This window comes from Dendrobates tinctorius, unplaced genomic scaffold, assembly GCF_039654945.1.
Source record: "Dendrobates tinctorius isolate UK_male_01 unplaced genomic scaffold, ASM3965494v1 ptg000116l, whole genome shotgun sequence".
Taxonomy (NCBI): Eukaryota; Metazoa; Chordata; class Amphibia; order Anura; family Dendrobatidae; genus Dendrobates; species Dendrobates tinctorius.
The window spans coordinates 21,259,569-21,284,928 of NW_027361784.1; the positions used below are offsets into that span (position 1 = coordinate 21,259,569).

Here is a 25,360-nt window from a genome sequence, read left to right on the forward strand (position 1 = left end):
AGCGACTCCATGGAGGAATGTCTTAACCTGAGGTAAGGAAGCGAGCTCCCTTTGAAAAAGGATAGACAAAGGGGAAACCTGGCCCTTGATAGTACTGTGAGATAGACTCGAATCTAAGCCAGACTGGAGAAAAACCCAGTATGGACGGAAAGGAAAAGGACATTGGAAAGACTCTTATCGTCGCACCAACGGAAAAAGGGCCTTCCAATGCCTATGGTAGATACAGGAAGAGGCTGGTTTCCTGGCTTTGATCATCGTCTGAATCACCTGGCTTGAAAAACCTGAATCTCTTAAGATTGCAGCCTCGATGGCCATGCCGTTAAATTCAGAGAACGAGAATTCTCGTGGTAAAGGGTGGCCTTGCGAGAGAAGATCCGGACTGTCTGGAAGCCTCCAGGGGACGTCCGCGAGCATGTTCACCAGTTCCGCATACCAAGACCTCCTTGGCCAGTCTGGAGCCACAAGAATAACTGGCACCCCTTCCGATTTTATCTTCTTGACCACTCTTGGGATCAAGGCAAGAGGTGGAAACAGATAAGGAAATTGGAACTGGGACCACGGAATTCGCCGCAAGTGACGGCTAGAGGGTCCCTGGACCTGGCTACGAAACGCGGAAACTTGTGGTTCATCCGAGATGCCATGAGGTCGACATCCGGATAACCCCAGTGCTGGCATATCTGATCGAAGACCGTGGACTGGAGAGACCATTCACCTGACGCTAGGCCTTGACGACTCAGAAAGTCGGCTGCCCAGTTTTTCACCCCTGGAATGTGCACAGCGGAGGTTGTTGGAACGTACCGTTCTGCCCAGCGCAGTATCTTGGCCACTGCTGACATCACTTGGTTGCTGCGCGTGCCGCCCTGATGGTTTATGTACGCCACAGCCATGGCGTTGTCCGACGGAATGCGGACTGGCTTGCCGACGAGAAGAGGTAGCCAGGGAAGAAGGGCCAGGAAGATTGCTCTGATTTCGAGACGATTAATAGGGAGCAGGGCTTCCTGTGGACTCCAACGTCCTTGGGCCGTTCACTGATGGAAAACCGCTCCCCAACTTAGAAGGCTGGCATCAATGGTAATGACTTGCCACTGGAGCGGGAAGAAGGACCTCCCCTGGAGGACTGACGTAGGCATTGCCCACCAAGTCAGGGAATGCCTCACTCTGAGAGGGAGGAGAATGGGGCGGTCTAAGGACAACGTCGTCTTGTCCCAAGCTGAGAGGAGGGACAGCTGAAGGGGGCGAAGATGAAACTGTGCAAAAGGCACTGCCTCCCTGGAAGCCACCATCTTCCCCAGAACTGTCATGCCGAGCCGAAGGGGAATGGGCTTCAGCCGTTTGAGGGCTTGAGTTTCTTTGGACAGAGGCGCAAATTTTTTCCCTCGGAAGAAACACCCAGGGCAGATTCGTGTCAAGTTCCATGCCTAGGAAGGTCAGACGCTGAGTGGGTCTGAGAATGGACTTTTCCTTGTTGACTAACCATCCGAGACGGCCGAGGGTATCCAGGGTTATGTGAAGACTCAGGAGACAGTCTTGAAGGGACGAGCCTTTGATCAAGAGATCGCCCAGATAAGGGATGATAAGAATCCCCCTGGATCGAAGGATGGCCATGACCGTCACCATCACCTTCGTGAAAACACGGGGAGTAGAGGCTAGGCCGAAGGGATGATCGTGAATTGATAGTGATTTTCCTGAATCGCAAACCGAAGATATTTCTGATGTTGCAAGCAAACAGGGATGTGAAGATAATTATCCCGTATGTCCACAGAGCAGAGGAATTCACTGGGTTCCATTGAGGCTATCACTGATCGAAGAGACTCCATTTTGAAGTGGAGAATCTTCACATGGCGATTGAGCAACTTGAGGCCCAGGATTGGTCGAAGGGTCCCGTCTTTTTTCAGGACTACGAAAAAATTTGAGTAGAACCCTGAAAACCGTTCGTCTGAGGGAACGGGGACAATCACTCCGGCGGAAAGAAGGGAGGAGACGGCTTGAAAGAATCCTGGAACGTGGGACCGCTGTCTTGGGGGTCGAGACAGGAAAAAACGTCTGTTTGGCTGGGAGAAAATTCGATCTTGTATCCGGATGCGATGATTTCCCTGACCCAAGCATCGTCGACAACAGACAGCCAAGCATCCGCGAAAAAGGAAAGTCTGCCTCCCACCCTGGAAAAACTTCCAGGTGGGGGTGACCCGTCACTTGGAGGAGAACCTTGCTGGGTAGATTTTTCTGTGGACGAGAAGGCAGAAAAGGGCCTAAACAGCCAGAAACCCTTTGTTAAAAAAGCATTTTGGCCGAGACTGAGGGAGAGAAGTGCTCTTACCACCAGTGGCATCCAAAATTATTTGATCTAGCTTGGCTCCAAAGAGCCGAGAACCAAGGAAAGGCAGATTGGTAAGCGACTTTTTGGAGGTGGTACCTGCATTCCATGACTTTAGCCAAAGGACTCGGCGTACGGCTACTATGTTGCCGTTAGCCCTTGCTACGCACCCAGCCGCTTCCAAGGAGGCGGCTAAGAGGTATTTAGCCGCATGATTAATTTGATCTGCTAGATCTGTCAGCTCGTCCTGGAGAGCTGCCGCTAAGATGCCTCTGCGAAGAGTTTTTGCCCAAGCTAAAATGACTTTTGCCACCCAGGAGGAAGCGAAAATAGGACAGAGAGAAGCTCAGGGATAGAGCCGTCTTAGAGGCTTTACGAGAGACGGAAGGATCCACTTCGGGGGCTTTGGTCCATTTTGTGAGCAGATCCACATCAAAGGGATACAGGACATCTAAGTACCTGCGGCCTGAAAAGCGTTGTTCAGGGTGCTCCCAATGTTTGGTTAGAGTAGTATTGAACTCCTTGTGGTTTGGAAAGGTTCGGGATGGAGGCTTCGCTCGTTTAAATTGAATAGAACATTCCTGAGAAGGCTTGTCCTGCGTAATTTCCAAAGTTTGGAAGATGGCAGAAAGAGGACTATCGACCATATTCCGTGTTTTAGATATGTTATCTGCTTCTGAACTAGATCCCGATTGGGGATCGTCGTCAGACCTAGGGTCGTCCTCTGAAGACGGAGAAGGACACCTGGGAGAAGCCGACGGGCCTAGCGAACTGGAAGACGAGCCAGACAGAACATGCTTCCTAGAAATCCTACTCGGCCTGTCCCTCTGAAGGTCGCGGTCAGGTGCGGACGACCCACCCTGAGAGGTGGTCGGTGCACAGGTGGCTGTAGATAACTGAGGCAAACGTTCTAAGACCTGGACCAGGGACTGAGAGACTTTAGTCAGATCGGGGACCGACTGCGACATTGCAACGGCCCACTCTGGGAGGTGGGAAGTACCCTCATCCCGGGAATCGTGTGCTCCTGAGAGGCCGACATAACTAAAGGGCTGCAGGACGGACAGATGACTGACCTGAAGCCCACTTCTTGTTACAGCGTGCACAGGCGTAATGGGAAAAGGTGGGCTTGAAAGACAGAGCTGTTGCAGGAAAAGATACGCCTTATGGCTGCACTACACAGAAAAGAACTGCAGAGGGGAGCCAATTTGCCATTAAGCGCTGAGCCTACCGAGAATCTGACGAGCAGCCGGACCCTGACGTGTCCCCCAAGCCGTGCAGGAAGCAGAGAAAAATTGCAGGAGAGAGCTGCTGTGAGTCCGGAGGGCGGGATTTAGCGCACGGAGGAGATTGGCAATAGAAGGGGGGGGGGGGGCGGTAAAAGAGAGACTGACATCACCTAAAAAGAAAGACAAGCTGTGATAGGGTGGAGAGGGCGCGAGAAAAACGTGCTCTCAGAGAAGAAAGCGCGCCCAGTGTAACAGGGAGCGCGCTCAGAGCGGGGAAAGAGAAAGCGCGGCTGAAAGAGAAAGTGAAAGCGGTCTCTCTCCCCGCCCGAGCTTCTACACCGACACCCGCGGCGCCGCTAATTAAGGTGAGCCTGCGCTACCCTGCTAAATAATAAAGAGCCCCCTGAGCCCAGGAAGACCCCCGGGGTTATGTGCCTCTGTATTAACAGGGAGCGCGGCTGATATGAGAGACGCGCGGCTAGTAGGGGCGGGAGATTCAAATGCAAACTTATCTCCACTCTTGCTTCCTGAGACATGCGGTGCTAAGGGATCGTTCAGGATCTTACCTGACGTCCCTGAAGAGGAGGGCCACAGGGGCATGAGTAGGGAACAGGCCGCTGGGAGAGGTCCTCTTACCCGTGTCACATAGAAGACGGTGTCCTTTTGTTGGGAGCGATGGCGACCACCGTCTTCCTCTCAGCCCTGTCCTGGGATAGGGATGAGGAGTTGTTTTGGCAAGGACCGGCCACCTGTCGTCCGCCCATAGCACCGAATGGTGATATGGAAAAAGTCCTGCCTGCGGTACTGAGAGTTGCGATGTGGTCGACACCACACTGCTCGCTCAGCCGCATGATATGGGAAAGCAGGGTGAACATTGACCCCCTGTTTCCCGGTGTAGAATCTGGAAAATAAATGGGAAAAGATTAATACACACACACACAAAACCTAAAAGAAAATGGTTAGATGCGGATCTGGGGAGATCCCGGTCCGCCTCCTACAGACACTAAGCACAAACTGAGGTACTTGGTATCTGTCGGTGGGTGTATACTGCCGGGGAGGAGTCAATTCTCTTGTTTTTTGCATAGTGTCAGCCTCCTAGCAGCAGCAGCATACACCCATGGTAATCTGTGTCCCCCAATAAGGTGATAAAGAAAGACTTGTTAGTACTCTGTCCCAGGAAAATTGTAAAAAAAAAAGAGCAAAAATTAATGAACAATGTGTAGAAAGTTGCTTAATTTTGCATTACGGAAGCAACTGAACCAATAGAAAAAAATGATATAATTCTGGAATACATGACACCCATACAAAAATGCATTTGTGAGCTGCTTAGGTGACACTTTGTGTATGTATGTGTATATACAGTGGCAATGTACAGCTCTGGCAAAAATTAAGAGACCACCACATCAAATCCCTGATCAGCCCATTGTCCAGACCTGAACCATATTGAAAACCTCTGGAATGTAATCAAGAGGAAGATGGCTAGTCACAAGCCATCAAACAAAGAAGAACTGCTTTCATTTTTGTACCAGCAGTGGCATAAAGTCACTCAAAAGCAGTGTGAAAGACTGGTGGAAAGCAGCCGAGACGCATGAAAGCTGTGATTAGCAATCATGGTCATTCCACAAAATATTGATTTCTGAACTCTTCCTGAGTTAAAACATTAGTATTGTTGTTTCTAAATGATTATGAACTTGTTTTCTTAGCATTATTTGAGGTCTGCAAGCACTGCATTTTTTTTTCGAATTTTGACTATTTCCCATCTGAAGATAAAATGACCTAAAGTTAAAGATAACACATTTCCCCTGTATCTTAGGGGTAAATATATATAGTGTCATCTTGTTACTCTTTAGAAATTACAAAACGGAAAATGGGACAATGCTAAAGTTGGGGCACCCTGCAAGTTTAGGGTTATGGGAAGTTTCGCCCCCAGGTACATTTTGCCCCTATCATTTTGCCCCCAGCATTTCGCCCCTATCATTTCGCCCCCAGCATTTCGCCCCTGGATGTTTCGCCCCCAGCAGTTGGCTCCCGGATGTTTTGCCCCCGGATGTTTTGCCCCCGGATGTTTTGCCCCCGGATGTTTTGCCCCCGGATGTTTTGCCCCCGGATGTTTTGCCCCTGGATGTTTTGCCCCTGGATGTTTCGCCCCCGGATGTTTCGCCCCCAGCACTTCGCCCCAGATTTTTCACCCCTGGCAGTTCACCCCCCCAGATGTTTTGCTCCCGGATGTTTGTACCCTGTTTTGCCCCCAGAATTTTGTGTTTGGATGTTTCAGCAGTTTGTCCTTGTGGTTCATAAATTCCCGTCCGTCATCAATCCACATGTCACAAAAGTACTGTACAGAGTGCTGCACTTTTCTTGACATGTTAAATCAGCTGTTTCCAACTGTAAACCTCACAACTGATAGCTTCATAGTGTCAGAGCATTTTGCCCGCACTTTTAACAAGACATTTTCCAAAACGTTTCATGTCATTCTCTGCAAGGAGAAACAATACTTCTTGAATATCGGTCAAACGCCTCTCTCACAGCCAAACCAGATCTCACACTTTGCACTGACGAGGAGCAGTACCCCGAAACACAGTGTCTGCAAACTGAGATTCTCTTTGTGGCTTTTATCCTAAGTCATGTAACAAGGCTCGTTAAAGGGTCATCATTGACTTTTAGGATTGCTACTTCCAATAGGTGGCACTAGATTTCTAGTCCTCTTCCTCTCTCTGAAGAGACAATTTACATATTTCCCAGAAGAGCATTGCGGCTTTAAGTCTCCTCATCTCGGCATGCTTGCTTAGCATGTCATTCTCCGCAAGAAGAAACAATACTTCTTGGATATAAAACATTTTTGTGTTGCAAAAACATAATACGAAAAAAATAAACGGATTAAAAAAAATGCAGTGTGAATGAGGCCTGATTTAGGTGGGGAATGTAAACCACTCTAAAACATTTTGTGACCTTTTACCTGACCCAGCACTGAGCTGCTTTTTTGCAAGTTTTGTTGCAGATGTAACAGTTTTCATGTCCGGTGTTCTGCAAGTTACTCTAGACTAGCTCTTATTCCATCTTTACCTCAGAATATAGCAGTGTCAATGATCTCTACAAAGAGAGAGGTGTACTAGCACAAAAAAATCAGTCAGCTTCCACGGCAATCAACTTTCTACAAGTATGAATTCTGTTCTATCCAAACGTGGGAAGAAGAAGTTGGTCTACGAGAATCACATTTACATATTTTCCAAACGAACGGCTGACAATGTCCATTCCATCTGGGTGTGTGAAAAATGTTCGACTTGCAAGGGACGTGTTTGGACCAATGAAGCATCTGGTGAAGTGATGAAAGTAAACAAACCCCACAACCACGCAGCAGAAGCAGCAAGACCTGAAGCAATCCGACTTGTCAATGAGGCGGTCACCAGGGCAAGGACAACACAGGAGACACCACCACAGATTCTCACAGAAGTCATTTCAGGAGCCCATTCTAATGTTGTAGCACTTCTCCCAAAGAAAGCATCACTGAAGAGGACAATACGATTATCAAGGCAACTTGGCAATATTCCAAGGTTACCCCAAACCCCTGATCAACTTGTTATTCCCCTGGAGTTTCAGGAGATCAATATTGATGGTATCCAGCAGCAGTTCCTTCTGCATGACTCTGGTGAGCATTTAACATTTCCATAAAGCAGAATTATTGCAAAGTTGCACAGTGCTGATATAGAATACTATGTGATTTTTTTTTTTTTATTAAAGGGAAACTTTGAGGATAGTATAATGTAGGGTGAATCCTACTGATTCCCACTATGCCTCACTTGTTTATTTGCAGTCTGATTCTCTGCTCAGCTTCAAAGTAGAAGTCCTGCCTTTAAAGGGAATCTGTCACCCATATTTAGTGATATCATGTAAAGATATCACCCAATTGTGCGTCCCATAAGGATTCTATTAGGGCTTTTGACTCCTCCGACCCCGCACCTTTGAGGCATAAATACCTTTTTGTATCTTGTTGGGGATGTATGCAAATCGCCGAGGTCAGGTCCGATGGGCGTGGTTAGTCGCCTTCTCCCCCCCCCGTGAATATCACAGATAACGCTGGTTTCTGCGCTTGTGCATTGTAAAGCCTCCGGCGCCTGCTCAGTATGCTTTGCCCAACTGTGGGCGAAGCATATAATCGCTACTGCGCATGCGCTGGTATTTTCCAGCGCTGTCTATAGCCCAGAAGTCTTCACATGCAGGACACACTTCCGGGGCATAGACCGCGCTGGAAAATACCGGCGCATGCGCAGTAGCGATTATATGCTTCACTGACAATATGAGTCTATATTAGTGCATGGCCAAGCGGCCATGTGAGTCTTTTATAGTGGCGACCTTCCGGGACCTTCCCCGTCGTCCAATCGGAACAGGCACGGGACCTGAGCATGTGACCCCTGAACTCCAATGGGAGGTTGAGCCTCGGGCATGCTTAGTGGAGCGAAAATGGGACTTAGTCCCAGGAGCTGCTCGCCGCTGGCTAGTGTAGGCTGCTATAGCTGAACCAGGGATGGCAGCAGCAACCAACCCGACAGCACTAGCTTGAGCAAGGCGCTGGGAATGACGTCTTTGCTGAGCAGCAGGGCTGTGGAGTCGGTAAGCCAAACCTGCGACTCCGACTCCGACTCCTCAATTTCCCTTACACCGACTCCAACTCCGACTCCACGACTCCGACTCCCACACATATTGCTTATATTTAAGTGAAAAATGTATTTTAGTACAATGTGAACCTCAGACATTTAATCATTTTTATGATCCAATAATCAAGATATTTAGATAAAACAGAATATATATTGGTGTACTACCCGGTTTTCATTTTTTTTGGTACAGATACGATATGGATAGACAGATATGGATAAATGGATATATAGATAGAGCAGATTTCTAATCTGCTTTTGCTATTGAAAACATTATCTATGAGCTCAAAAACCTTTCAGGTGATGCAGTTTTTTAAAAAGATGATCAGCTTTTGCAGCTGAAAAACGTATCCTCAAAAAACACAGGAAAAACGTTGTGTGTGAATGTAGCCTTAGATCAGGAATATAACAGCCATTTATAGGACATTTCATAACTTTCCCAAACTCCTATAAAAAAATATTCAGCACATCCTGCATTGAATTACTGTACCCAATTTATTATATATTTTAGGAGTCGGAGTCGGTCCATTTTATACCGACTCCAACTCCGACTCCGACTCCACCAAAATGAGCACCGACTCCGACTCCACGACTCTGACTCCGACTCCACAGCCCTGCTGAGCAGGCTCCTCTGTGGCCGGGACTGAATGGGAGGCCACAGAAGGCAAGGCTCGGGATTCCTCCTGTGCAGAGGGAGAAACCCAACGCCTAACAGCCGTGTCTTGATATTTGGAACAGGAGACAATCTCCATCTACTGGCCCAAAATAAAGAGTGGTTTGCTGATGGCATGTTTTCCACTACAATATCCCTGTTCAAGCAACTTTATACAATCCATGTAGTCCACAGCGGCCTTGTTGTTCCTGTAGTGTACGCCTTGCTGACAGACAAGAGCCGTTCAACATACCAGATATTGCTACAAGAGCTGAAGAACATGCAACCTGGACTGCAGCCACAAACCTGATGTTGGATTTTGAACTAGCAGCAATCCAGGCATTTGCGAGTGAACTCCTCAACCTCGAGAAGACCGGGTGCTTCTTCCACCTATCACAGTCATTTTGGCGTAAAGTTCAAAATGAAGGACTCAAGGTGCAATATCAAGGTGACCATGAATTTGCTAGTTGGATACGCATGATACCTGCCCTTGCCTTTCTACCAACACAGAATGTTGTGCCTTCATTTGAAGCATTAGTGGAAAATCCTGACTTTCCACAAGAAGCCATACCCATTGCCAAATATTTAGAAGATGCCTATATTGGTTGAATGACTCTGTAAGGGATGGACTGACCTGTGGACCTGTATGATAACATCTTTATGTTAAAAGAGATGATGTATACAATGCTTTATTCTGACTTTTATGTATATGTGTGGGACAACAGCTAGAATTAGTGGAAGATGGTGTAGTACCTGGTTTTGGCCACAAGATGAGGACATAGTATAGTGAGAAAAGGACTCAACAGCAAGCCTTAGGCTAGGGAAACTGCGTAGTCATGGTGGGCGAAGTTAAGGGACTGGGAAGGGGATTTTCAGAAGGAGGAGATATAAGGAGGGAGAGTCTCAGGGGCAGGATAGACACCCAGGAGGAAGAGAGAAGCGAGAAGAGCTCAGGAGAGGACGGAGGAAGGAGAAGCTCAGGAAAGACAGAAGAGAAAGAGATGGTTACTCAGAGAGGGTGGTGGCCCTGAGAGGACAGCTGCAGGACAGGACGGCAGTGACTATCGGAGGTCTGGGTTACAGGAAGGTTGGACACTGAAGAGTGAGTAAGTGTTACAGCGGGCAGACTCGGTCGGGGGAAGCGCTGTGGCCGTGGGCCTAACGGCAGCCATAGTGAAGGAACCTAAGGGTCTCCGCCGAATGGAAGCAGAAGGAAAGTGACAGGTACCCAGGCCATGGAGCAGAAGCTGTTGTGTCTGCTGTGAATGTCAAGAGGACACCCAATAAAGTTTGGACCTGATTGATCGGATTTCTGCGTCTGCCGTCTGTTCCGCAGCCGATAGGGACCACCCCTAGTCGGCACACGTACTACAACCGCAGAGGACGTCAGGCACCTTTGTTTCCAGTTCAACTTTGGAATATGTATGAACGAACATTAATTGATCAACAGCGAACAAATAATGATGTTGAAGGATGGCACCGTAGCTTTCAAGAAACGTGGTACTCTTTTCCCAAATATATTCTGGTTCATTAACTGTCTGAAACATCAGCAAGAGCTCCACAGTTTAGAAATTATTCAGATAATAGCAGGAAATCCCACCACTGCAAGAAACAAAAAATACGCTGCAATTTCAGCAAAGGTTAAACGTATTGTGCAAGATTTCAACAATAGAAGCTTAATAGATTATCTGAGAGGCATCGCCTACAGCTTTGAATTTTAGTTGATGGTCACATATTTAGCTGTAAAATAATTCAAACATTAACACCTGCAATTTTTCTTTTCTTTCCTCTTTTTCTCTAACCCTTCCCTCGCATTACCCTTTGTTTCTTGTTTAGCAGTTTTAATTTATACAGTTAAAGCGTAACTGTAAACAAAAAAAAACAAGTTTTGCCATGTTATTGTACCCTGTGGCACTGATCTTCTTTTCCAATGGAGACCGCCTTCCAGCAACTTCACTTCTGTGTGAAAAGTCTCATCCAAGTTCCAGCAACAGGCTCCATGTGATGCAGGATTTCAGTGGCTACTAAGGAGGTCTTTTCGCCTTAGTAGCCGAACTTGTTTACGGACTCTAGGGGGTGTGGCTACACAGGAAGTGCAACTGTCAGGCCTCTTTCAGACTAGCGGTTCTGATGGCAATTATCGCAACAGTTTAAAACCGCGGTGGTAATCGCCGGCAAAACCACTAGATAGCACTCGATTTGTAGAATGCAAGTCAATGGGCTCAAATCGATGGAAAACTGTGCAGCAGAAAGCCACGCGGTTTTCCATTTTAAAACATGTTCTATCTTCCTGGTAATTACCGTCACGGTTTGCGGTAATCGCCAGGAAAACAGCAAGTCTGAAAGAGGCATCAACGTGCCCCCTATGATGTATACAGGGCTGCTGGTTCACAGCCCCCTGCAAAGCTCCCCAAACCTCCATGTGCTCAATCCTTTACTGGCTTTACACAGGGGGGAAGCCCTCCTCTTGTCCAGGATGACGCACATGAGGTGAGGGGGAAGGGGAACTTTCCAGAGGGCTGTGAATGAGCAGCCCTGAATGTATCATAGGGAGCCTGAATCCGTCCACAATTTCTGCTACCAAGGGGGCCCGACTTCCTTAGTAACCATTGAAATCCTGCAGCACATAGAGCCTGCTGCTGTAACTTGGATGGGACTTTTCACACAAAACTAAATAAAATTTAGAAAAAAATTATATTTAAAAGAAAACTAAAGCTGCTGGAAAGGGGTCTCCATTGGAAAAGATCAGTGCCACAGGTACTATAAAATATCAAAAGTTTTTTGTTTTTTTTTAGAGTTACGCTTTAAATATATTGTTCTGCAATGTTGGTTGGTTTGACCAATTGTTAATATTTTTCTGTCTGTAAAGTTACTTATCTAGAAAAAAAAGTTTTGGAATTAAAAAAAAACATAACTTGATCACATTTATACATCTTAGACCCAAAATATGATTAGTGAGATGTGAACCTGCCAAAGTTCAGTTCGGGCAGTTCCGTCCCAAACACACAAGAAAATCCGGGTTTGGGTTTAGCACCCCCAAACTATCATCTCCATTGAACTCAATGCGTATGGAGACTCAGGGGAGTGGAGGATCTGTCCACCACATCCTCATCACTGACCACATAGTAAAAAGAAAATATATATATTGCTACTTACCCCTTTGCTGAGGTACCGGCAGACACGGAGGGTCCTCTTCCACGCACTTCCACATTGTGTGAATATGTTATCATACCCGAGGGAATACCTTTCAAAATTCCTACCTAGGGATTCCCTTGGTCAAGAAGACTCTCCACACAGGTCGGGACCTCAGCAAAGGGGAGAGAAGTTATTTTTATTTTCTGATGAGCAAACTCCAAACATTGCCTGTTTGTGGTCGGTGTGGTTGAACCCGAGCAGGCAATGTTCGATACGAAACCTGAACTTTCCAGATCGGGTTTGCTCATCACTAGATACAGTATGATATATAATGGATGACAAAAAGAAGCCATTAAGTGTAACACCACTAATGCATGACAGTAAAATGATAGTCACTTGTCTTAGATCAGGGGTGTCAAACTCATATTCACCAAGGGCCACACCAATTTAATGGTTGTCCCCAATGGCCGTTTGTTACAGAAAGACCGGATGCACACAACCAAGTCCCGTCCAGAACATGCATTTCTCTGCACAGAGCAGTGCATGACCCTGTATAAGGCATGTCACGGTGGATCAGCTCTTTACCAGGCGTTGTTACATCTTCCCTGGAACTCACTGAAATCATGGAGAACTATGGCTGCAGTCACTTGTCCTTGTCTCCTTGTCGTTGGTGCTGAAAGCTGCTGATAAACAGCTGGTTCAATGCAGAATACCACTGGACCCTATTCTTGGCCTAATCTGAGGAATGGGCATCAATAGAAAAAGGGATCCTGAAGTGAGAATACCACTTTTATCTGCTGCTCCATTCTTTGGTATACTGGCAGAGTGTTCTGTGAGGGCTAATCCCAAAACCCACCTTCTGAAGACCTGATAAAGAGGTTCTGTAGAAGCTGGTTAACCACCACCTTAGTTCAGCAAAGCCAATATCTCAGTTCTGCAGAGAAGGTTGATGGGATTAACCCTGTAGTCAGTCAACAGTCCCCCTGCTTCCATACATAGCCTGCATTAAAGGGGTATTCTCATGCCGAACAGCAAAATAAGGCAGCATGCTTTCAGCAATCATGTTGTGGTAAGCATGCTGCCGATCTTCCCCTCCTGGTACTTACCTAGAGGTCTTCTGCTCATCTTTGCCTGATCTTCTCCTGGCTGTGTGGGCTGCCGATCGCCATGCTGGATCCTCTCCTTCCCAGCGTCCTCTTCTGGCTGATCTCATCGCGGCACTGCGCATGTGCAGCAGTGTCTTGGTGACAGGATAGGCATCGTGCCCCCTGAATTGACTGATAAATGGGGCAGGAGTGACGTCATGTCAGTGAGCGGCCAGGAGACATTCGGCCTCACTGCCACGGCATTCTTCATGCTTCATGGATCAGTGGTCCAGGCAAGATGAAAAGACAGCCGGAAGCAGGAGAAGACGTCACGGGGAACCGCTAGACTGCACTCCAGGACCCAAGGAGCTGCACCTGCGACAGGTAAGTATGTCAGTCTTTTTGTGTTCTAGTGTGATAATACTCCTTTAAGGCAAGCCAGAAGAGACACTGGGTGAGCTGCTGAAAAGGCAGCCACAGGAATCCCCAGCAATTGGGGTCCTGTATATTTTACCCCCAGGTATGTTCAGCCCTAGTTGTTTTGTTCCCTGCATGTTGATCCCATGTAGAGGGTGAAACATCTGGGGTCAAAATGCTAGGGGCAAAACATCAGATGGCGACACGTCCAGCAACAAAATGCTGTAGGTGAAACATCCGGGGATGAAAAATCCGGGGTTGAAACATCCGGAGGCGAACTGCCGGGGGCGAAACATCCGGGGGCAAAACATCCGAGGGCGAACTGCCGGGGGCGAAACATCCGGGGGCGAACTGCTGGGGCGAAATATCCGGGGACGAACTGCTGGGGGTGAAATATCCGGGGCGAAACATCTGGGGGAGAGCTGCTGGGGGCGATATGTGCGGGGGTGAAATGTGCGACGGCGAAACATCCTGGAGGCCAAATGCTGGGGACGAAATGTACCCGGGGGCGAATTGCTGGGGGCGAAGCATCCAAATCCACACGTTTAGTACCTAGTAGCACGCCCTTTTAAAAGCATCACAGCTTGTAAACACTTTTCATTGCCAGCCAAGAATCTTTAAATTTTTGTTAGCGGGATTTTTCTCCATTCTTCCTTGGCAAATTCTTCCAGTTCTGTGAGAGTCCTGGGTCGTCTTGCCTGCACTGCTATTTTGAGGTCTAGCCACAGATTTTCAATGATGTTCAGATCACGGGACCATTGTAAAATCTTCAGCTTGCGACTTTTGAGGTCGTATATTGTGGACTTTGACATGTGTTTAGGATCATTATCCATTTGTAGAAGCCATACCCTTTTCAACTTCAGCTTTTTTACAGATGGTGTTATGTTTACATCAAGAATTTGTTGAAATTTCATTGAATCCGTTCTTCCCTTTCCCCAAACGTATCATTAATCCACCCCCATGCTTAATGGTTGGCGAGATGTTCTTTTCCTGAAATTTTGTGCCCTTTTTTCTCCTTACATACCTTTCATTAAAGCCAAACAGTTCTATTTTAACCTCATCAGTGCACAAAACTTGTTTCCAAAATTATAGAATGGTAGAGTTGGAAGGGACCTCCTGGGCCATCTGGTCCAACCCCCTGCTCAAAGCAGGATTCACTAAATCATACCAGACAGATGTCTGTCCAGCCTCTGTTTGAAGACTTCCATTGAAGGAAAGCTCACCACCTCTTGTGGCAGCCTGTTCCACTCACTGATCACTCTCACTGTCAAAAAGTTTTTTCTAATATCTATTCTGTGTCTCCTCCCATTCAGTTTCATCTCATTGCTTCTAGTCTTTCCTTGTGCAAATGAGAATAAAGATGATCCTTCTACAATGTGACAGCCCTTGAGATATTTGTAGACAGCTATTAAGTCTCCCATTGCTCTTCTCTAGTCTTCTGGGACAATGCATCAGGCTTGTGTAGATGTTATTTTGCATACTTCTGACGCAGAATTTTATGGTGAGAATGCAGGAGAGGTTTTCTTCTGATGACTCTTCTTGAAGGCCATATTTGTGCAAGAGTCTCTGAACAGTAGAACAATGTACCACAACTCCAGAGTCTGCTAAATCTTTCTGAAGGTTTTTTGCAAACAAGGGGGGGGGGTTCTGATTTGCGCCTCTAGCAATCCTACTAGCAGCTCTCTCTGAAATTTTGCGTGATCTTGTAACTTTATCTTGACCTCCACTCTTCCAGTTGCCATTTCTTAATTGCATTCCAAACTGAGGAAAGTGCAACTTGAAAACGCTTTGCTATCTTCTAATAGCCCCCATTTTAATTTTCAGAGTGCTAGACAGCTGCTTTGAAGAACCCATGGCTGCTGTTTTTTGGCACAAGGTGGAGGAGGCTGTATTTTTATAAAGCTGGAAAATGTACATCTCCTGGCCTTTCCTAATGATGATAGTGAATAAGCCATAACCCTAACAGGATAATTAAGGTCTGAAACCTTGGTCAAAGTTGTCTGAGCACACTAATCTCCAAGGGTGCCCAAACTATTTCATGAGCCCATTTTCCTTTTTGTAATTTTAAATTGTAATGTAATGTCACTTTAACTTTAGGCCTTTTAGAGATAATTTCATCTTCAACTTGCTTAACTATTCACAATAACAGTAATGACCAGGGGTGCCCAAACTTTTCCATGCCACTGTATTTTGTCTTCCTTGCCTTGTACAATGCCTGTGTGAAAGATGCCTAATGCATATATACAAACACTGCCACCCGAACAGTCCACAAATTATATTATATATTTTTTTTCTTACTGCAGTGCAGACTCGCCATTACTCTGGATACGGATTGATCCTGACATGTCGTTGCTGAGGAAGGTGGAGTTTGAACAGGCCGATTATATGTGGCAGTATCAGCTCCGCTACGAGAGGGATGTGGTGGCCCAAGAAGAGTCCATTCTAGCTCTAGAAAACTTCCCCACCCCGGCGTCTCGCCTCGCTCTGACTGACATCCTGGAGCAAGAGCAGTGCTTCTACCGAGTCCGGATGATGGCGTGCTTCTGCCTGGCCAAGGTGACATTCGGCAAAACCTATCAAGCACAGGCTGCAAGAAATAATTATTGTACAACAATTAAAGTTAAAGAGAAGGGAAAATGTTCTCACGTGTTCGTTACTGCAGCCTTCACCGTACGTAAACTCGTCTCTGTGCATTCTGCTTACCATCATGTCCACAGCATAGTTGATAAATGTATGATTGCTGGGGGTCAATTGGTCCCTAATCTTGAGAACATGGGTCCTAAGTAGCCTAATAGTAGCCACTGATTGGCTGCAGGAGTCACAAAATCATGGGAACCCCAGCGTCGACGTCACAGGGGTGGGGGATGAGTGTATTTTATGTTTATTTTTATGAGGGGGATTCATTGATTTTAAAAGGGCTTGTTAGGGTAGGGGACATCTTTTAACCCCTTTATGACCTCCACTGTACTAGTACTGCAGAGGTCGTTTCCCTCCCTTTGATGTGGGCTCCGTCGCAGAGCCCACATCTTTCCTGGGACATGTCAGTTGCTTTGAATAACTGACATGTGCCTGCAATAGCCGCGGGTGGAATTGCGATCCACCCGCGGCTATTAACTAGGTAAATGCCGCTGTCAAACTCTGAACTCTGATCATCGCCTCTATGTAGCAGCGCCGATCGGGTTGTGGCAGCTTCTAGTCTCCCATGGAGACTATTGAAGCATGCCAAAAGTAAGAAAAAAAATGTCTTAAAAATATTATAAAAATAAAAAAATATTAAAGGTTAATTCCCCCCTTTTCTCCCCATTCAAAATAAAACAATACAAAAAAATCAAATATACACACATTTGTTATCGTCGCGTTCAGAATCGCCCGATCTATCAATAAAAAAAAAGGATTAACGGCGTAGCGAGAAAAAAGTCAAAATGCCAGAATTACGTTTGTTTGCTCGCCACGACATTGAATTAAAATGCAATAATGGGTGATCAAAAGAACATATCTGCACTAAAATAGTATTAATAAGAATATCAGCTCAGCACACAAAAAATAAGCCCTCATGCAACCCAAGATCATGAAAATTGGAGACGCTACTGGTCTCGGAATATGATGCAATTTTTTTTTTGTAAAAAAAAAAAAAATCCCCCCCCCCAAAAAAAAAATGTTGTGGAATTCCACTTTTTTGCAATTTCACCACACTTGGAATTTTTATTCCGTTTTTGAGTATATGATATGGTAAAACCAATGGTGTCGTTCAAAAGTGCAACTTGTCCCCCAAAAAACAAGCCGTCAGATGGCCATAATGACAGAAAAATAAAAAAAAGTTATGGCTCTCGGTAGAACAGGAGTGAAAAATAGAAAATGAAAAAGGGCAGGGTCTTGAAGGGATTAAATTGGATATAAAATATTATGACCTGTAGACAGAAGGTGGAGTTTGGGTCCCGGCCCCCTGTCCGTAGTGTAACGCACAAATCTTATTACCATGGTATGGACATCCCAGCTGTTATATATGCGACACAATTCTCCACTGTGGATTACATGGAATTACAGTGAAGGAAATAATTATTTGATCCCATGCTGATTTTGTAAGTTTTCCCACTGATAAAGACATGAACAGTCTATAATGTTAAGGGCAGGTTAATTTTAACATTGAGACATAGAATATCAAAAATAAAATACAGAAAATCACATTGTATAAATTATATAAATTTATTTGCATTTTGTAGTGAGAAATAATTATTTGATCCCTCTGGCAAACAAGACTTAAAATACTTGGTGGCAAAATCCTTGTTGGCAAGCACAGCAGTCAGACGTTTTTTGTTTATGAGGTTTGCGCACATGTCGGGAGGAATTTTGTTCCACTCCTATTTGCAGATCGTCTCTAAATTATTACGATTTTGAGGCTGTCACATGGCAACGTGGAGCTTCAGCTCCCTCCATATGTTGTACTTCTTGTTCGTGTCATTGTGGGGTTGCCTGACAACAAGAGGAGCCACCTCTTATGCCCCACAGCTGCTTTTATTTTTTCAAGTTTTACATCAGCCTTCTCCAGTTGTGGTGCTGATGTCAGACAGGGCAGTGGATTTCCATAGAAATCAAGCCATCTAATTTGCAACCTTTGTGTCCGGGTTAGCCAATGGCAGAGGCCAACCCTGGGGCACACCGCACCTTTTCCAGTTTTCGGAATGTCTTAAAGGGAATCTGTCACCTCATTTTTGGCCTATGAGATGCAGCCACTGCCATCAGGGGCTTATCTACGGCATTCTGTAATGCTGTAGATAAGCCCCCGATGTAACCTGAAAGATAAGATAAAAACAATTATACTCACCCCAGGGTCCGGTGCGGTGGGTGTCATGGTCCGATCCGGCCCCTCCCATCTTTTAGCGATGACGTCCTCCTTCTTACTTCTGCCGCGGCTTCTGCGCAGGCGTACTTTATCTGTGCTGTTGAGGGCAGAGCAGAGTACTGTAGTGCGCAGGCGCCAGGAAAGGTCAGAGAGGTCCAACGCCTGCGCACTGCATTACTTTGCAGGAGCCTGTTCTTGCCGGCACCATCTTTCCTGGCTCGGTCGGCCGTTGTCCCTGCTCGGTCGGTCGGCCATTGTCCTGGCAAATTTGACCTCATGTCAGCGGAACAGCGCCTTCTCTTCAGCCGTGCTCTGTCAACAGAGCATTATTGCCAACCTCATCTTAATTGCCAGACTGCTTCCCGCTTACTAACTGCGTGGAGCCGACTGTCTATCATCATGACTTTAGCAGTGAAGTCCCCTCAACAGAGTTGAAGAGAAGGAGCTGCTCTGTTGATGTGAGGTCAGATGAAGCTGGAGAACCTTACGGGTTGGGAAAGAGGTTGGCGGGTAGAACAGGCAAGTAGTTAGCAACTATTCAAAAAATCGTCCTCACGGACTAGGGAAAGCTGTTCAGTGTGCAAACATATGATCCCATTAAAATTGATACTTTCTTTCAATAATATTAAAAAATCACCAACCCAGTGTATAGGCAGTAACTAGGTATGCCTTTTCATCCGGACACCGCACATCTTTGGCACAGCTAGGTTCCTCATTGGGCCTCCTGATGAACTGTAAAAGACAGGGAAACGCGTCGAGGCTGGAGCTAAGTAGGGGTTAATTCCCCGCTGGGTTTCCCTTAATATTTCTAGGTTGGGAGCTATTATAAACAAATTTTGTTGATCCTGACACTTTGTAATGTGAAACTTGCGTTAGACCTACTCTTGTTATATGGTCAAATGTCTTTTTGTCTTGGGGAGACTACTATTATAATTGTTAGTGTCTTTGTAGCCCCATAATTTATGTGTGCTTTCCGCATGGGACATATGAATTTTCTTGCTGCTATATAATATTTGGTATGAGTTATTATACCCTATGACAATGAGTATTTTTGTTTTGACCTAGTTACTGTGTATATACACAAGAGTCATCTAGTATATAACCTGTTAACATTATTATCATTTTGTTAAGTTCTCTCCATTTCTTTACTATGCTTATTGTTTTCCCACCTGTAGAATAACAGCCGTCGCGGAGTGGGGGCGCCAAACAACCGTTTTTCCTTCACCCATGACAGCACCACATGAGAGAGGGATCCGCCCCGCCAGGACAGGAACCTACTGAAATATAAGGGGCGGCACCTCTCCCCCGCTTCAGTTGGGTTCCTGTCCTGGAGAGGGATCCCAGGCTGACAGCGGCGGTGCCTGCCATGGATGAAGACATGGACCCAGGGCCGTCCCGGCGCGGGAAGAGCAGGTCAGCTTACCTGCAGCGCTGGCCGTCGGCGCCTGGAAGCGCAGTCCCCGGGGTTCCTCCAGCAGGCCCCGGGTTCGTGCGGGTGCGGTAAGGCGGCCTCCATTCGTGGCGCTCCTCCGTGCCTCCCTCCCCCTGCGCGCGCGCGCGCCCGCTCGCTCCTTCTCCCTGGGACAGGGGAAGCCGGGCGCGACTTCCGGCGCCTGACGTCAGCGGCGCGGTGCAGCTTGGGTATGCGCCGGCTGACGTCACGGACGCGACGGACATGACGCCTAGTGCGGCGCCGGCCACAAAAGAAGAAGGAAAAAAAAAAAAAAGAAGAATGGCCGGCGGTCGCAGGGGGGAGGGTCAAAAGGATCGCTCACCGGGGCCTATTTAAAGGAGGCAAGGAGCAGAACGGCCGGGCTGTTACAATGGGGTCACAGCAGGAATGCTCACCGTCCCCACTGTCTCTACCCCCGTCGCAGACCTCGGCACGGAAGCACGGTAGCCGTTCGAGCGGTAAGAGCAGCAGCCGTCCGAGCCACAGATCAAATGATTCCTCGAGATCGAGAGAACACAGACCACATGCTCCAGCGCAGCCTTCCAGCCCGGTACCCGATTTTGTGGGTGGTGAGTGGATCTTCGTGAATGTTAGACCATTATTAATAGGGTCCTTTTTGTGTGTTATTTGCTTCCTTAGGTGAAAGGCAAAAAAGCAGGGAGCAAAAGAAATAATAGGGAGTGTGCGATATGCCAGAACCCCCTAGCGAAAGATTGGCAAAAAAACCTTTGCGCTAGCTGTATACAGCAAACAGTGGCGGAGGAAGTGCCGAGCCTAGCAACTCACCTCAGATCTGTCATAAAATCAGAGGTGGAAGGTTCACTTAAATTATTATTAAAGAAAAAGAAAAAAAGTAGAAGAAACTCCCCAAGTTCTTCATCAGACTCCTCCTCGTCCGAATATCAGGCTGAGCGCATGTCCTCTTCCTCCTCGGATAGTGACACAGGGGGTAGGCCGTGTTTTCCGGTTGAGGATACTGATAGTCTCCTTAAAGCGGCCTTCAGGAGGAAAAAGCGACCAAATCCCTAGAAGATGTAATGTTTGGTGGGTTACAGGAAAGGAAGAAACGCACCTTTCCAGTTAATGAAAAAGTCCAGGCGCTCATCGAAAGGGAGTGGAAGAAGCCTGAAAAATCAGGTAGCCTTCCTTCCTCCTCAAAAAGGAGATATCCCTTTGACCCTAAGGATACGGAGATATGGGACAAGGTCCCAAAAATCGATGCGGCGGTATCCAGGTCATCCAAAAGGTCGGCCCTGCCCCTAGAAGACTCAGGAGTACTAAGAGATCCACTAGATAAGAAAGCAGACTCCTACCTAAGGCATGCTTGGGAAGCAACAGCGGGGGGACTAAAACCTGCGATAGCCGGTACCTGTACAGCCCGGTCTTTAATGATCTGGCTACAGCAGCTAGAAGAAAAAATTGCTTCCAAGATGTCTAGGGAGAAAATTTTAGGAGACATGTATCTGCTACACGGAGCAGCCGCCTTTTTAGCCGACACCTCGGCCGATTCCATGAGGTTGACGGCGAGAGCAGCGGGACTATCAAATGCTGCAAGGCGTGCATTATGGCTTAAAGGGTGTCCGGGAGATCTACAATCAAAAGCCAAATTATGCTCCCTTCCATGTGATGGACAATTTCTCTTTGGAAAAAATCTGGACGAAATCCTAGAAAAAGCGGGTGATAAGAAGAAGGGCTTCCCCAGGTTTCAGGGAGATCAAAGAAGACCGCCCTTTCGGAGGGGGAAATTCAATAGAGGCCGGCCTCCGGGAGATCGGAAAAGATGGGAAGACAAGAGGAAGAAAGAGTCTGGATTCATGTTCGGGGGAGCCGCTTCATCCGCAAAAAAGTCCCCTCAATGACGCCGGCATCCCCGTAGGGGGGAGACTGATGCTGTTTGGTCAGGCCTGGGAAAATATATCTTCCAATACTTGGATTTTAAACATCATAAAGGAAGGTTTAAAATTCCCCTTTTTTCAACAGCCAAGAGCATCGTTTGTGGTGACCCCCGTCAGGAGAGGGGTAGAAGAACAGTTGGCCTTAGAGGCAGAGATCCTAAGCCTGCTGGACAAACATGTCCTGATCGAGGTCCCAAGAGGACAGGAAAGAAGGGGTTTCTACTCGCCCCTCTTTCTAATAAAAAAACCGGATCATTCGTTCAGGACGATTATAAACCTGAGAGGCCTCAACCGTTGGATACAGAACCAAACCTTCAAAATGGAGTCAGTGACTTCAGCTATAAGGCTGTTACACCACAACTGTTTCATGGCGGTAGTCGATCTAAAGGATGCTTACTACCACATCCCGATCCATTCAGAATACCAAAAATACTTAAGGGTAGCGCTCTACATTCGGGGCAACCTCAAACATTTTCAGTTCAGAGCCCTTCCATTCGGCATATCCATAGCACCGAGGGTGTTTACAAAAGTAGTTGCAGAGATGACAGCATTCCTCCGCATCCACAACACAATTATAATACCCTACCTAGACGATTTTCTAATTGTGGGCAACTCAGAACGTCACTGCACAGAGCAAGTAGAAAGGGTGATAGATACCCTACGGAATCTCGGCTGGATGGTGAATGTCAAGAAGTCAAGGCTACAACCCTTACAAAGGCAAATGTTCTTAGGTTTCATCTTGGACTCAAATCAACAAATTTGTCTCTTACCAGACGCCAAGGTGGAAAAGGTAAGGGATATGATCTTGGCAACAATAGATCAACCTCACACGACCCTGAGAGGGGCAATGTCCTTGTTAGGCACTCTGACAGCCTGTATCCCAGCGGTCAGATGGGCACAATTTCATACCCGTCAACTACAAGCAGAGGTCCTATCAGCACAGAAGTCGCTAAAAGGCTGTTTAGAAGGAAGGCTGGAACTTTCCGTAAAAACCAAAGGCTCTCTCAGATGGTGGCTAGACAGAGCAAACCTACTAACAGGGACATCGTGGCAGAAGCCAGTGTCCGACGTGATAATGACAGACGCAAGCTCCTCGGGGTGGGGAGCGCACCTAAGGGGACAGGTAGCCCAGGGACCCTGGGGACACCTAGAGCAAAACGCATCCTCCAACCTAAGATAGCTACGGGCAGTAAACAGAGCCCTAAGGATATTCATGCCCACTCTAGAAGGCCGCAATGTCCGGATTATGTCGGACAACAGCACAACAGTAGCCTACATCAACCACCAGGGAGGGACAAGGTCACGCTCCCTAATGCTCGAAACCAACGAGATCTTTCACAGGGCAGAGAGACACCTACACTCCCTATCAGCCCTACACATCAGAGGGGTAGAAAACACACAAGCCGATTTCCTAAGCCGCAACACACTAAAACAGGGGGAATGGACCCTGAATCGGGTAGTGTTCCAAAAGATAGTACATCTTTGGGGAGAGCCAATAATAGACCTCTTTGCCAACAGAAGCAACAGGCAGGTAAAAAGATTCTGTTCACTGAACCCAAAGGAAGAGCCATGGGCAGTGGACGCTTTGCAAATTCCGTGGGATTTCAAGCTAAGTTATGCCTTTCCTCCGGTAGCTCTAATCCCAGTAGTAGTGAAGAAGATAAGGGAAGATCAGGCCAGAGTGATCTTAATAGCCCCGTTCTGGCCAAAAAGGCCATGGTTCTCACTACTACAGATAATGTCCCTCTCAGATCCGTGGGTACTGCCAGAGATTCCAGACCTGCTAGCTCAGGGTCCGGTATTCCACACGCAAGTCAAGGGGTTCCATCTGACGGCGTGGAATTTGAAAGGTCACTTTTAAGTAATAGAGGATTCTCCCCTGGGTTGGTGGCTACACTGATGAAAAGTAGGAAGCCAGTAACAACTAATATATACGGTAGAATATGGAATAAGTTTCTGCAGTTTCTGGGGAAACCATTAGACCAAGAACCCCCGATCAAGACTATCTTAGAGTTCTTACAGGCAGGTCTACAGCTAGGCCTAGCGGTAAATACACTCAAAGTACAAGTTTCAGCGCTAGGCGCTCTATATAATTGTAACATAGCGGCAAACAGATGGATAGCTAGGTTTATTAAATCCTGCCACAGGTCTAGACCAGTCCCATCGCAAAAAATGGCTCCCTGGGATTTAAACCTTGTGTTAGAAGCTCTCACAAAGGAACCATTTGAACCAGTACAACAACTATCAGTGAAATATCTTACCCTAAAAACCATTATTCTAGTGGCCCTTACATCGGCACGTAGGGTAAGTGACCTGCAGGCCCTATCAGTTAGTCCACCGTATACCCAGGTATACCAGGACAGAATTGTCCTAAAAACAGACCCTGCTTATTTACCGAAAGTGGTGTCGGATTTTCACCGTAGCCAGGAAATCGTCCTCCCCTCCTTCTGTGAAAATCCGAAAAACCCAGGAGAGGAGAAATTCCATAATCTAGATGTGAAAAGAGCCCTCTTAGAGTATATATCAGTAACCAGCCAGTGGAGGAGGTCCCAGTCCCTATTTGTAGCCTTCCAGGGTGCCAGGAAGGGTTATGGAGTATCGAAAGGGACTATTGCCAGATGGATTAGGGAGGCCATTAGTGTAGCCTACTCAGCTAGTGGTGTTCCGATTCCTGATGGCATCAAGGCTCATTCCACCAGAGCCGTGGCGACCTCCTGGGCTGAAAAGGCAGAGGTATCAATTGAGCAAATTTGTAAGGCCGCTACCTGGGCCTCACCCTCAACCTTTTTTAAGCACTATAGATTAAATCTATCCTCCTCGGCTGACTTGACCTTTGGTAGAAGGGTGCTGCAAGCGGTGGTCCCTCCCTAAGGTGTTTCGAAGTCTCCAAAAATCTCTCATGTGGTGCTGTCATGGGTGAAGGAAAAACCACCATGGTTACTTACCAGTAGCCGGTTTTTCCGGAACCCATGACAGCACCCGTATATTCCCCCCCCTTTTTTCACCGTATGGGTGTGCACAATAGTCGGGTGTATTTGTGTGATGTGGTGTTGGATAAACATGTAACTAACCGGGAAGTCCTCTCAATGCTCTGTAATCCAACTGAAGCGGGGGAGAGGTGCCGCCCCTTATATTTCAGTAGGTTCCTGTCCTGGCGGGGCGGATCCCTCTCTCATGTGGTGCTGTCATGGGTTCCGGAAAAACCGGCTACCGGTAAGTAACCATGGTGGTATCTTTTAGGGTGCCAACCTCCACTGTCAGGAAGAGACAGCAAGCTATTGTAGGGAATTGGGCAGGTTATATATACAACTGCTTGTGATATTTTTGACTGCCTATACACTGGGTTGGTGATTTTTTTAATATTATTGAAATAAAGTATCAATTTTAATGGGATTATATGTTTGCACAAAGTAGTTAGCAACTGCCTTCCAGAAAGTTCTTAGCCCCATCAAACAAAAAAAATAATAATTAAGTCTCCTATAACCCTTTTAACGTGACAAAACTATTTTTTTTACCCAGCCCCCACTCCCTCCCTGATCACTTTTTAAACAGTCATTTAGCTACAATAAAATAAGCACCTTAAACGGATTACTTTTAGTGTAGTAATTGTTGTCTTTACTGTTCAGAAAAAACTTTTATTCCGTGTGAATTGGCGTGCCGCACTGTAATGTTGACGGACAACACTCCCTTGCTC

General features: G+C 46.8%; 1 protein-coding gene across 4 annotated transcripts in view; it reads left to right on the top strand.

Annotated features, from left to right (window-relative positions):
- The window catches only part of TAF2 (TATA-box binding protein associated factor 2), a 238,472-nt gene that overhangs the window by 86,809 nt on the left and 126,303 nt on the right, over positions 1-25,360 (top strand). For 2 of the 4 annotated variants that reach the window (XM_073590239.1, XM_073590238.1), the window contains exon 16: positions 15,782-16,148. In XM_073590239.1, coding sequence (XP_073446340.1) covers positions 15,782-16,148 — 367 coding nt within the window. The remainder of the gene's footprint in view (positions 1-15,781; positions 16,149-25,360) is intronic. The other 2 variants (XM_073590241.1, XM_073590240.1) reach the window with 1 other exon arrangement.